Source organism: Gouania willdenowi, chromosome 3 (genome assembly GCF_900634775.1).
Source record: "Gouania willdenowi chromosome 3, fGouWil2.1, whole genome shotgun sequence".
NCBI lineage: Eukaryota > Metazoa > Chordata > Actinopteri > Blenniiformes > Gobiesocidae > Gouania > Gouania willdenowi.
The window spans coordinates 9,383,275-9,397,959 of NC_041046.1; the positions used below are offsets into that span (position 1 = coordinate 9,383,275).

At 42.4% G+C, this 14,685-nt stretch overlaps 1 protein-coding gene across 1 annotated transcript; it reads right to left on the bottom strand.

Annotated features, from left to right (window-relative positions):
• Positions 1-8,564: 8,564 nt before the first annotated feature.
• On the bottom strand, positions 8,565-10,572 carry LOC114459206 (uncharacterized). Its single transcript, XM_028441535.1, has 3 exons — positions 9,837-10,572; positions 9,395-9,677; positions 8,565-9,257 (listed from the first exon to the last, which is right to left on the bottom strand). Exons 1-3 carry the CDS (start codon positions 10,121-10,123, stop codon positions 8,565-8,567), a joined length of 1,263 nt encoding a protein of 420 aa, XP_028297336.1. The 5' UTR covers positions 10,124-10,572.
• Positions 10,573-14,685: the final 4,113 nt, after the last annotated feature.

Below are 14,685 nucleotides of genomic sequence, written 5' to 3' on the forward strand. Positions count from 1 at the left end.
CAAATATGGGGAAAACGTTTTTCGATCCTGCAGAAGCATTCGCGCAGTGCCCGCATCACAAAAATTTGCACCACGTCTGGTGTGAACGTAACAATAGTTTTACAAGCTATTTATCCCGTCTGTTATCACTCTCCCTCTGACTCGCTATGTGGGGCAGACTGCGCGTGGACTGAAAGTGGACCGCGTTCGGTCCCCACATACTGAGTCAAAGTGACCTCAGCGGAGTAGGTTCCTCTCGAACATGTTTGTGCCTTTATTCTGTTGCTTCTCCACGTCAGTCTATGGAATCAGAACAGTATCATAATGAATGAGCTCTTGCAGGGTTGTTCACAAATGCACACAATCTGTTTCGCAAATATATATTTTATGCAAACTTGTAATATAAATTCTGAAATGCACACGCTCTACTTCACAAATATTATTTTGAGACACACGTAATATAAATCCACAGATAATGCGAATTGCTGAATGTGCATTTACAAACTGCTTCTGTGCAATTGCAGAGCTACTGATATGTGCGCATGCGGAGTGTTCAAACAAGAGTGTGTGTGTGTGTGCTCAGCTGCATTTAGAGAAATGACAAACACAAAAATGTGGTGCAGAATAAGCCGTAAACATCCCCAACTGATAAACAGGAAGAGGTACTAAAAGCATTAGTCATCCAGCTCTTACGATGGAAACGGTTAATCTCAGTCTGAACCATGAGTAGGCCCTATACTCTACTGTTTTAAAAACAGTCAGTAGGAGAGTTTTGATAAAAATAACAACAATCTGTAGGAAAACAACATTAAGCGTTTCTGACTGTTGAAAGTGCAAGAAAAGGTTTTCCTGATGTTTACTTTGTACATTCAATTTTCATTGCTTATAAACAGCTGTTTCATTAGGCTTTAAACCTCCTATTATCCTTCGGGTTAATATGACCCCATCCAGTGTTCATCATCAAAAATATAATAGATGAGTTTATTCTTTTTGCTTCATATCTCATGACTTTTCCTAATTTGATGGGTACAAGTACAACACATAATTGCACTGGATTATATTTTAGAAGTAACCCTCCCAACCCTGGCTAAGAGTACAAGATACAATTTCAGTGATATTTAGGTAAAGAACACTTTGGTGCTTTGCTAATGTACAAACTGTGAGGAAAACCTCTGTGGTTAGTGTTTGGTGGTGTGAGCCTTCACCACCTGCTTTTATTTATTTTTATTTAGATTTTCAATTCAATTCAACATCCTTTATTTAACCAGGTAAAATGTCTTTTACAAGAGTGACCTGTCACCAAGTCAGCAGAACAAATAAACCTGTACAGCAAACACACACACACACAAAAAAAACACAAATAAAATGTGGTCACACACTATGGACCTGTACTACAAAGCTGGATAAGTATATCCTAGATATCTCTCTATTAGTGGGCTTCATCGAACCAAACATTCTCAGTCAGAATGCCCCTGTCCTACGGAGCTGGATATAAATACATTCACTTAATCGAGGTGATTTCAAGCAGAATACGTGTGCGCTCCCGTGACAGTGGTGGAGATTTCGGCGTCAGACCAACCACAATCACGGTAAAACACTGGTGTAGAGCAATTTGTGTCACAATTGAGGAATGATTCTTTAAAAATATAAAGAATTAAAGTCCATAATTCGAACCAAAATCAACTCTGTTGTTACAGAAAAGGCAGGAAGCTGCAGAAACTGTTAATGCGTGAAAGGGTGAGATTATACATATTAATCCATCGGATGATGAACAGACAGCGCTCAGATCAGTTTCACTTTATTACGGCACAGTCAGTCTTGGTCACACACCAGGTGAGAGAGGACTGGAAATTTTAGAAATATATACTGTACATTCAGGAAGCACTAAAAACTGTTTCATTCTACTTATTTACAATGGGATGCTTTCAAATGTGTGTTATCACTCATTCATTCCATCATTATGCTCAATAGTTGTTTTTTTCACAGAATTCAGAGCAAAATGTCGCACAAAAGGGGATGCTTGGAAGCAGAAAAAAGAGAAAGAGGGTACTTGGGCCAAAAAAGTTTGTGAACCACACAATAGCTGCAACCAGTAATAAAACACAAACTCAGTGATTTACAGCATTATCTTACATTTACAGGGGGTGTCAATGTACGCAAACATGTCTCACATTTCTATTAATGAATTCCTGATGCAGGGTTTGTCTTGTGACATGGCTCCCTAATTAATGCATCACATGCACCGTGATTGAGTTAAAAGTTTCCTTTGTCCCTACAGCAATGCTCTAATGAACCTTTGAGTGACAAGCCAACAAATGAGGGCCACTACCTTACAGGCTGGGATGCAGTGGCAGCCCATTGTACATTTTAATCAGCTGCCTTCCAGAGGATTTGGACTCACAACAATTCAAGGTTAATCTAGATGTCAACACCTGCTGAGTGTGCAGCAGATTGCTAAGGGGTGACATCCCACAGTTTCTGCTTCACTGTGGAAACTCAACGCTGCAGCGGATTCCTTCTCCGCTGCCTCGCTCCAGGAGGAAGGGCAGAGGTTGGTATTTTAGTGCTGCCATGCATGACCGTTCCTCGGGCACTTTAGATGTCTTCTTGCTTGCTTGATTGAATCCTTTCCACTCTGGCCACTCTCCAAAACTCTCCCAGATATACTAGATAGAAGAGTATATCTTTCAAGGTGGCATCAATTCAAAGAACTGTCTTTTTTTCTATTACCACAGAATGTTAACGTTTTTACCCACAAGTGAGGGGATTTCTGCCCAGTTTACATGACCTGCAATGGAAATGTCCTTCTTTGTCCAGGATGCTGACCTGACCTTAGAAGTTTTTTAAAAGATTCAACTGCTGTGGGGAAGATTTTTGTTAAAGCGTAACTGTACTGGTAACAACTGGTAATGTATGCACATTTAGCCTAATAAAAAACACATTTGAAGAACTTTTTAGCTTAATCTTATACCTTAAAATAGAACTCATGGAAAGCAGTCATGTTTGGCCAAATGTGACGTCAAGTCGAGTTTACATGGGCTCCGACTGGATTTCTCAGATTTACTCTTTATTCAGGTTTTTGTAGCCTTTTTCCTCCACATTTTTAAAGCATAGTTTTGTGTTTGTTTTTTATTTTGAGCTCTTGTTGTGCATTGGAGCAGCCACAGCTGGCTGTCAGCTGCACTGTTTACATACGGGTCATGGCAGATTGCACTGCCTAACACCAGTGAGTGGGGGAGAGAGTGGACTTGCCGCAAGATATATCTGGGTGGAGATTGAAGCGATTTAGGCCCCGTCCACACGGAGATGGGTTTTAATGTAGACGGTCAAGTTTTTTATTGCGTCCACACGGCATTGACGATTTGGGAGCCGAATACGATAAATTCTAAAAAGGGGTCCCAGAGTGGGAAAGTCAGTGAACGCTGTGTGAACGATGTATACGCATATTCTACAAACAATGACTCCATAGACCCACCCCTCTTTTAACCCGCATGCGTGACCCCCACGGCAACAGTAACAATAGCAACAAAGCAGAAGCTCTAAGTCAACCGACCCATTCCTCAAACTCAACCAGCCCGTGGCCCATCTATCCATGGTTAGTGAATAAATTGTTGAATGTCCGCTAAAAACTTTACACACACGGCTTTGTGACACTTCACTGCACTTTCCGACACTTCCGGGCACTGCTGCATACAGTGCATATGGAAAGGTAAACAGCAGACATGGCACATTTAAAGGAAAAAGTACAGAAAGTTGACACTGAAAATAAACAGTTCAATAAAGACTGGACTGATAAGTACTTCAAGACGACTCACGCCAACTGTAACAACAACTATTCACCAGGTTCAGACAAAACTGAAAACACTTTCTTTAAAACTAGCAATGAAGCTCAGCAACTTTCTCCCGCACTTGCATGCTGCAGCATAAGGCAACCATAGCTTCTCTCCGAGTAGCACGGACACTCACGAAAAAGAAACATTCATTTACCGATGCAAAAACGGTGAAAGATTGCATAATTGTCCGCTGTTGATGAGGTGGTAAGAGACAACAGAGTGAAACAACAGGTAATATCTGCTATTAACGGAATTCCTCTGTCAGATACAACAACAGTGAGAAGGGTGGATGTTTTAGCCACAGACGTTTTCAGTGTATTTATTTCTTGTACTTTTTAACCAGCGGGTGCTGTGATTATTATTTAATTAAACTTGAAGCTGTTGGTGTTTTTTATAACTTGTACAAAAAGCAAACTAGGGCTGTTACTGCTATTTAAACCAGAAGCTGGTCATGTTTTTCAGTTTATTTATTATTTCTTGCACATAAATCTAGCAGGTGTGTGATTTTGTGACTGCGCCTTTTAAAAAATAAATAAATAAATAAAGCTGAAGCTAATTATGTTTTTTAAAATGTCTTGCACAAAAAGCCAACAGGTGTATGCTTTTTTTTTTAAGTTAAACTTGAAGCTAGTTATGTTGTTTTTCTGACTGTTTTTTAATGAAACCAGAATTTATCTATTTCTTGCACTTTTTAACTCACAGGTGCCGTGATTATTATTTAATTAAACTTGAAGCTGCTTGTATTTTCTATTACTTGTACAAAAAGCCAACTGGTGTTGTTTATAGAATTTAAAGAGTTCAATAAAAATCTTGAAAATGTGATTTGGTGCTTTGTGTCAGTTCACTACGAGAGCAACTGTACCAGGAATGTCTGGCCCACAAAGCATAGCCTTTCGACAATATGGCCCACAGCAAAGTGTAGTTGAATAGCCATGCTCTAAGTCATCATTGGTCCACAAGCAAATCTCCTGTCTCCTGTCTTCCTCTTTTCTTTTGTATGTCCTGTTTTTTGTCGCACAAGATTTATGCACATGCTCAGTGCCTTCTTCCCTTTTCCGGTGTATCTCTTTGGCAGCGTTACAGTGACACATACAGGCATGGTAAGTTTACTACAGCTTTTTCCACATTTTTGTGTAAACGTACACATAATTACAGATTTTACAGGAAGGGTTTTTGTTTTGTCTCCGTGTGGACGGAGCCTTAAGCCTGATATATGGTTATATATGGTTCCGCGTCAAATCGACATAGCGCTCTAAGTCGACATACACCCCCATGCTGTAACCTGACGTGATCCTCCCAAAAATCCTGACTGCGCATCGAGGCGACGCAGGACGTAAGTACTGTGATTGGTCCGTTTCAAACCTCAGCCTCGGTCTCTGCCTTTACCAGTCAACATTGTTGTGTTTCAACTTTTTGCGGAGTGATACGGGAGTTGTTTCTACACTGAATTGAGTTGAAGAGTTAACCAAAATGGACAAAAAGTGCCAGAGTTTTATTATTTCCTTTCATGGCTGCAGCACGTGAAGCAACGCCAAAGGAAGTCAATCACAGACAAAAGGTGTGTGTTCACTGTTATTATCACTACTACTGCCTCGTCTGTGTACCTACAATGTGTGTGTGTGTTTCATTAACAGTAAACAATGACCAACATGCTGTGGAGGCTGCCAGAGGATCAGACATGGCGTTATGATTAAAGTGAGCTTACCTTTATAGCTCCCAACGTGCCGCTTCCCTGGACCAGGTTACCTCGCTGCTCCCTCTCCGCTCTACGTCAAGGTCGGGGCTCCCTCGCCCCCAGCCTGACTGTGAGCTCAATACACTTTTATACATTGTTTATGTATTGCATATGTTTATATTGAAAAATAAAGCGCACAATTTAAAACCATTGTGTTCATGTTTGTGTCCAACAATGTATACACACATCGTTAGGTAAGTAAGGAATAATCCAGAAATAAATTACATTTTAGGATACTTACAAAACATGAAACATTGTTTTCTGTGACCGAAAGATAAACAAGGGCTTTTTAATGCTCATTTGTAACAACACTCACACACACTGTAAATAATTTACTTGGGATTTTACAGTAAACAATTGGCAAAAAGTTGCCAATGAAGTATTGTAAACATCACATTTAATTACTGTAAAAACAATTACAGTATATTACAGTATAGCTTTTACATGTTCTTGTTGTATATGAATTACAACAATTTCTTGTATTTTTACAGAAGAGTGGTATTTTGTTGTATTCATGTTTTATCTTGTAATTAAAATTACAGAATATACCTGGCAACAAAAATTGCATGTAAATAGCTGTAACTTCAAGATGCACTATTTTGTAGATAATGTTTAGTTATTTTCTATTTTTTACATGTTTCTTTACATCAGCAGCTTTTAAAAAATATGCAGATTGTGAAGCATTCTGTATGCATTCGATTCCCTTCACCTGTTAAATAAAACCAGAGTCAGAGCTGTAAAAAACGTTCAGTTTTACTGTAAACCTTTAGAACCTGAGGTGCCTTGCCTGAGGCTTTTTCTGAACTCCTAAAATCAGAGCCTGAACACACACAGCTCAGCCTGGTAGGCTGTGAGCATGGAGAGGACATTCAGCACGGCCGCTCCGTAAGCCCTGCCAGACAGGTTGGACTGGAGACGGTCCGCTTTGGTCAGCAGGCTTGGTCTTCAGGAGGACACCACAGACAGCTGCGGGAGCAGGGGAGCAGAGGCTGCTGTGCTTTCCCCATCCTCCTCCCAAGATGCCACGGAGGCGGCAGACAGTACAGTCCGGGCCGGGGTGATGAAAGCGTCATCCTCCTCTACCTCTGCCAATACGTGGAGGTCAGAGGGAGCGTTGTCATCATCCCTGCAGTCCAACACAACCTCCTCGTGTAGGGGGATAGCGGCTGGAGCCGTGTGCCTCCGTCGTATCCATAAAGGTCTCTTCTCCCGCTGCGACAGCCGTACCGTGAGGGGGGAGATAGGGGTCCTGCTCAGACAGGCTAGCTTGTCGTGCTAGTCTTCTGCAGAGGCTTTTGACTGTGAATGCCGCGCAGTCCCACATAAATACTAATAATCTGTAATACACACACTCTACAGAGAGAACACAGATTGCCTGTAGTTTTACAATATCTCTCTGTAGAAAATTGATGCAAACTACTGTAATTATTTTTTACCCATGATGCAATGCAGTACACAGTTAAACTTTGTAAAAGACAAAAACAAGAGGTTACTGTATATTCTTACTGTAGAAACTGCACACAACTCCCTAGCAGCAAGGTGGCCAATCACATAGCGATGCGTTCCCTCAACGCAGAAGTACAGTTGGCTAACTTTGATGGCGTAAGTCCTGACGCAGAAGCATATCCCAGGCTTTAGAGGAGAAAAATCTGCTACAGAAGTACAGCTAAATGCAACGTCACTTCCATCATCTGAGGTGAGCACAATGGCGGCCACCATGTCTTGTGGGCAACCAGATTTTCCTACTCCTGACTGCTCTACAAGTTTTAGAGAAAGTCACACAACAAAACCTTTTGTTATAAATGATCTTTTGATAGGCTATTTGTTTAAAATCAACAGGTAATCTTTACATTTCTAAATGTGTTCATGAGCTTTTTGATGATTTTTCCATTTCTTTTAAGTTGTCTGTTGGATGTTGGCTGAAGAGCAGTGTGTGGGGTTTCTGCTCCAATTCATCATTAAGGGTTATAAACCTGGTTGGGATTGCAGGCCAGTAAAGTTCCTCCAAATTAAACTCACTCATCCATGTCTTTTTGGGCCTTGCTTTGGGCACTATTGTGCAGCTATAATAAAAACAGTTTTTTCCTCCCCACAGAATCTGGAGAATAAAATTCTCCACAATAGCTCGGTATACTAAAGCATTAAGAGTGGTACTCCAAGGTGAGGTGGCCTATGTGTTCAAACAGTAAAGCAGTAAAGTGATCCTGAATCTATGTGCTCTGAACAGATATCTCAGGAGATACAGGATCAGGATGCGTATGCACGCCTCCCTGCTGCGCCTTGTGCAACAGAGCAATTGGTTCATGTCTGTCCATCTGAAGGACACGTATTTTCATGTCCTAATATATCCTCCCCAAAGAAAGTATCTGAGATTCGCTTTCCAGGGGATATTATCTTTCTTAAAGCCCGAAGGTGTGTGTGTGGTGCACGGAAGCGGCAGTAGCCCCACTGAGATGGCAGGGCATTGCTTGTATCTGGACGACTGGCTGCTTTTGGCACAGTCAGAGTTGGAGGCTAGAGTGCACACACATATTCTATTACAGTTTTTCTCGAATGTCAGGACACATTTCAGGAAACTGCCCTCCATTTTCTCTAAACTCTAAACACAAAACACTTTTCTCAAGCTAGCTCCACAAAAACTCGCAGTCTCTTTACAAAACGAAACTCTCACTCCAAAACCCAAACTTTCACCACAAAACTGTTGCTCCTATGGCCAAAACCAAACTTTGACAACAAAATGGTCCTCACAGCTTGCAAAAATGTAAACACTATTGGATATCTATCACACACTTCAATAAAAATTGAAAACACAATGTTCAGGGTGTGATGTTCTCAGTACCCCATCATTTGTATAGTAATCACATCTGTATAGTAATCAATAGTAAGTCACAGATTATTTTTAGGGGAACCTCATTTATTGACAACCTGTACAAACATACTTTTTCCAAAACAAATTTCAAAAGAGAACAAAAGCATACATGGGGATACATGTCACAAATTCTTACAGTAAAGAGGTTCTATGGGGTCTGTGGGGGGGCCTGTGCAGGGGCCTGCGCATCACGTCGTCGGGTGGGGTCAGGCCACAGGACCTCGTCCACATCGCAGGCTATGTTTTCCCTCGCCAGGCAGCGGGGGAAGAAAGCTCTGGCATGCCGGACCCAGCCTGAGTAATCCCCCACATCATCACAGGCCAGGTCCATGGCCCTGAGGAGGTTCTCTCTACTATATGGTTGCCGGTCATACACCTTCCACCGCCATGATGAGAAGAACTCCTCTATGGGGTTGAGGAAAGGTGAGTAGGGTGGCAGACATACATTGAGGAATTGTTGGTGTATATTGAACCACTCTCTTATCTGGTTGGTGCGGTGAAAACTGACGTTGTCCCAGATGATGACATAGATGGGAGGAGGCTGTGCTGGAACCAGATTCTGCTGCTCACGGTCAATCAGGATGTCCCGTAGGTCTCCCAGGAATGTGAGGAGACGCTGGGTGTTGAAGGACCCAAGGAGAGCCTGCCTGTGGAGAAGCCCTTCTGAGGTCATGGCTGCACATAGGGTGATATTCCCCCCACGTTGGCCAGGAACGTCCACAATTGCTCTTTGGCCAATTATGTTACGGCCTCTCCTCCGTCTCTTGGTGAGGTTGAAGCCAACCTCATCCAGGAAGATGTATTCATGTTGTCTCATCATGGCGTCCAACCCCAAGATTCTCTGTGGAAAGGAATAGAGTATGGGTAGTGTCACAGAAGGAGTACTACAGTACACTGTGGGCTACTGTGCAGTACAGTGAGCTTGTACACCCACTGTACTGTGAACAATCAACATTGTATACCCGTATGTATACTTACTTGCACATACTGGAAACGTAGCTCTTTGATTCTGTCCGAGTTACGCTCAAAGGGAACTCTATAAGCTTGCTTCATGCGTAGCTTCTGGCGACGGAGGACTCTGTCTATGGTGGCCAAACTGACTCTGTCAATACCTCCAAAATTTATGTTGTCAGCTATGACTCTCTCCTTTATTTCCCTGAGTCTGATGATGTTGTTTTCCCGGACCATGTCCACAATGAGGATCTCTTGCTGTGCTGTAAATAGGGGAGCCCTTCCACCATGATGTGGCAATCTTTCAACCCTATAGAAACAAATATGCTTTCACTCTTCAAAAAAAGACTTACAATCTACAATACAAACATCAATGGAAATGTCCAGTCTCCCAAAGCAAACGTAATGTGGTGAAACCAATTTAGATTGTGGGCTACAAACATTTAGACAAAGTAACTACAGTACATACCTGTTGTGTTGTCTGAATGCCCGAATTATGGTGGACACTGAGAACCTGCTGAGGTTGGGTTGGACTCTTAGTCCAGCTTCTCTCAGTGACATTCCATGGACAATGACATGGTCAATGACAGTAGCTCGCATTTCATCTGTGATGATTGTACGTGGTTGTCTTGCTCTTCCTCCTTGCACTCCTCCTCTCCCTCCTCGCCCTCCTTGGCCTGCTCCTCGCCCTCCTCTGACACGAACTCCGCCTCTGTACATTCTGTTGCCGTTTGGCACCTTCAGCAAACTGTGCATTCTAAACTGGCCTATATAGGTGTTGTCACATCATTGGCAGGTGTCTTCAATTTTGAGTCGTTGTGCATTCTCAAGCGGCCAATATGGATGGTGTCACATGTGTCTTCAATTTTGAGTCACAGTGTTTAAGCAATGACACCCGTGCTTTCATTGTGTTCAACTTTTGATGTCTGAGTCTACCATTTTGCATTGTGTGAGCAAAAGTGTGTTTTAGCAAGTGTGAAAGTGTTTAGCATAAGTGTGAATGTGTTTAGAGCAGTGCAAATGTGTTTAGAGTTCTGCAACATGTGTTTTGGCAAATGCAAATGTGTTCAGAGTTTTGTGAAATTGGAGATTGAGGTGAAATGTGTTTATAGTTAAGCCAACTAGAGGCCAGATTTATTAAAGTGTTTAGGCAACTGGTCATTGTGCTCAGAGATCTAGAAATTGTGCTTTAGCAATCGAGAAAAACTGTAGTCTTCCTGGAACTATCCCTGCACTCAGTGTCTGGGCTCTGCACTACTGGCGAGCCCGGGTTATTCTGATGCACGGTGTGACTAGAACCAGAACCAGAACGCTGCTGCCAGACTTCTAATTGGCGCTTCCATAACATCCCACTTCACCCCCATTCTTGCTACTCTGCAATGGCTTCCAGTTAAGTTTCGAATAGAGTACGTCATATTAGTTCTCACGTTCCGAGCAATACATGTTCAGGCCCCTAAATATATCTCGGACTTGTTGTGCCCCTACTCATCAGGGCGAAGCCTTCGGTCTTCAGATCAGGGTCTCCTAAAGGCTCCAAAAACTAAACTTAAAAGCCGAGGAGACCTGGCATTCCACGCTGTAGCTCCCAGACTCTGGAATAACCTGCACCAGTCTCTCAGGGAGCTCAACTGTGTGGACACTTTTAAAAAACTGTTGAAGACTACACTTTACAGTAAAGCTTTTAGTTACTGGATTTTAATTTATTTTATTATCCTTTAATGTTGCTGCTCTTAAGATGTTTATGCACTCATGTTTTATTTTTCTATTATGTTGCACTTGTATTTTTACCACAACTCTGTACAACACTTTGTGATTTTATCTGCAAAAACCGCTTTATACAGTAAATAAACTACTTACTTACTTACTTACTTACTTACTTACTATGGGTGCTGTCATGTCCAGGAAAGTGGTCACCACTGGCTGGCAGAGATATACCAGTTACTGTGAGCTTGACCCTGGCAGCTCCAGCTGCGCAGGGACCTGCTTCACTGTTCAATGGGTTTATATTGTTATTTTGTGTATTGTGTAGTAATTGTATAAGTAAGTAAGTAAGTATTTTTTTTATTTATAAAGTGCTGTTCTACAGAACAGAGGATAAGTTAAAACAACAGGAGCAACATCATAAAAGGATAATAAAACAACAATTAATTTACAACAACAGGAGCAGCATCAAAAAAAGAACAATACAAGCTTTTCTGAAAAGCCAAGTCTTCAAGTGATTCTTAAAAGAGTCCACACAGTCAAGCTCCCGGAGGGACTGGTGAAGGTCATTCCAAAGTCTGGGGGCCACAGCCTGGAACACCAGGTCTCCCCGGGTATTAAAATTAGTTTTTGGGATCTTTAGGAGACCCTGGCCTGAAGCCCTGAAGTGTAGGGGCACAACAAGTCAGTGATATACTGATGAGCCTGACCATGCAACGCACGAAAAGTCGGGACTAAAATTTTTAACTATATGCGAAATTTGACTAATGAATAGTGGAAAGAATCGTGGTAATGTGGGCTGTTCTGGGAGCACCAGTCAAGAGTGGCAGGTGTGGCGTGAGTGAAGCTATAGCGATCAGGTGACCTTCACTATGTAGCACTGTCTGCGTGACATGTAAACACAAAAATTGTTAGGCGTCCAGGCGTGTACACGCGTGCAAGTCAGTAAGTGTGTGTGAGTATTGTATCCTGTCCAATCACAGCAACAATGTGACTCAGAGCGTAACACTACAGTCACTACCACTCTATGGGCGGGTGTCATGACACAGACTGTAACCGGACAATACGGTGGTCTCTTATACACTCAACACACACTCACACACACACTTACATACCTTCCGTGGATACGCCTGCATGCGTATAATATAATATTTTTTTCTAAGTGTTTACATGTCACGCAGACGGTGCTGCATAGTGAAGTGTGCCTGATCGCTATAGCTTCTGTCACGCCTCACCTGCGTCTACGTGTGACTGATATATTTATGTTTGTTAGGTGCACATCCAGGTGTGGCATAGGTGTGCATACGCTTTAATGTGTATGCACTTTAAAGCACACACGCGGACGTGACTTGTGCATTGTGCCCGTCTATGGAAAATGTAGATCAGACGTGCAGGCGCAAAGTACGCGTTCGTTTACGCGTTCGATAGGCTGGTGTGCATGAATTTAGAAGCGATCCACCCCCCATATACACACACACATTCTCTGGTAATGATGTCACTGGAGCGATGAAGGGACCAAAAAGTACCACTGTGTTCAAGCAACTCAACGCGGGCGTTTGAAGTGACTGCAGTCGCTACAGTCGTGTTCGGTGTTTAGTGTGTATTGAGCTGTCGTAAAGCAGTTGTTACGAGAACGAGAACAGAGCTGCGAGACTGCCACCTGGTCGGAGGCAGGACAAGTTGCAAGTGCTGTTTTCTGGCCAGAGACAGCAGGGGGGGATGAATGACCCCCAATCACCCCATAAACACTTGTATTACCCTCAAAGGGACTACGAGAAGGATTTATTAAGGTGAAAAAGTTCCTAAATGAAACTTTAATGAAAGTAGAAACAAAATATAAGACTGTTGAAAAATCTCTTGAAACTACAAGCACGCACACACACGCGCACACGCACACGCACGCACGCACACACACACACACACACACACACACACACACACACGCACACACACACACACACACACACACACACACACGTCCTCAGCAAGTGTCCCCGACTTGACCCTGAACAATAACTTTGACCAAACACCATATTTGAGACGCACTTGCAGCCACAAAATCTCATTTCATTGGTAATTGTCCCCATTTTCCTGCCTGTGAAGTCACTTAACCCCCAGACACCTCCCGAGTCGTACCCTCACCTCCATCCCTGGTGCACTCGCTCGGCTAATGAATCCAGCGCCACCACCTCCTTTACATTTTGTCAAAATTCATTTATTTTCCACCGCAGATCAAGCTAATTATAGTGAAGGCTTGTGGTGAAAATACGTCTTTATTGCTGTCATCATCAATATCACATTCACTTATCTGGGTCACTGCGCACTGATTGGCTGCGTGGCAAATGGAGCGGAAATTTTCCATTTTGTTTCCAGCCTTTCATGTTTCAAAAGCACGCCCACTGGGGCTGCCATGTGAACGGTATATGAGGGGGTGGTAAATAGTTTACAGAGATTTCATCCTCCCCTCTTTCCATTTGCAAATCACATTGTGATGGAAAGAAACAAAAAGACAAAAGTGAGCTCTTCTTCTGTGCTCTCTATTCTATCACACCTGATAAGGGCGACCGTGGCTCAGGTGGTAGTGGGTCGTCTTCTGATCGAGAGGTTGGGGGTTCGATCCCAGTACCTGACTATGTGTCGAAGTGTCCTTGGGCAAGACACTGAACCCTAAGTTGCTCCCAGTGGTCGACAAGCGCCTTGCATGGCAGTCCTGTCCCATTGGTGTGTGAATGTGAGAGTGATTGGGTGAATGAGCTGATATGTAAAGCGCTTTGAGACTGCTTCAGTGTGGGGATAAAGCGCTATATAAAACCAAGTCCATTTACCATTTACCAAGGAAGTCTTAGGGATTAGTGAGGCTTTCTCCCTGGGTGGTGCAGAAGCACCCGTGGAATCAGGTGCTCAGCAGAGACGTATCTTACAGTCACAAGATTAGGATTCATCAAATCTAAAGAGGGATTTTTTTCTTTCCGCATTCAAGGTGACTACATTTAGAGTCTGCAGGTAAGAACCTAACAAGTATTGTGTTTTAAATATATGGATATTTATGTAGAAGCACATCTCACCCATGGGGGATGCAACACCTGCACTTCAATAAAAACAAAAATGAATCCTCACTTTTTACAGAGGGATTCATTGTTGAGAATGTATTGATCCAGTTAGAGTGATTGAATGGTGATTAAGCCAATCACAGTCAGTTATTTGACGATTCTGAGAAGGTAAACAGAGTTAACAGCGATGAGTAAAGTATAAGTCAAGTGACAAAAAACTAGTTACATGTGGCAAGAAAATAATGAAAAAAGACTAAAATGGGCCAAAAGCAATCAAGAGTGGCAAAGAAAATTGACAAAAAAGAGGAAACAGGTGGTTTGTAATGGCAAAAGGTAAAGCTTAACTAAGCAAAATGTGGTAAACAATCATGAAAAAGGGCCAAAATGTGGAACAAAAATAGGCAAAATGTTGGGAAAAAGGAAAATGGTGTTATTTATTTGGCAAAGGTAGCTTATTTGGATGACAGTGTCAAAAAGAACTTGCAAAAATTGACAAAAATGAGGAAAAAGGGATTTTTATTGGCAAAAAGTAGCTAAACTCTGGTTGGAAAACAAAGAAAAAAGGGT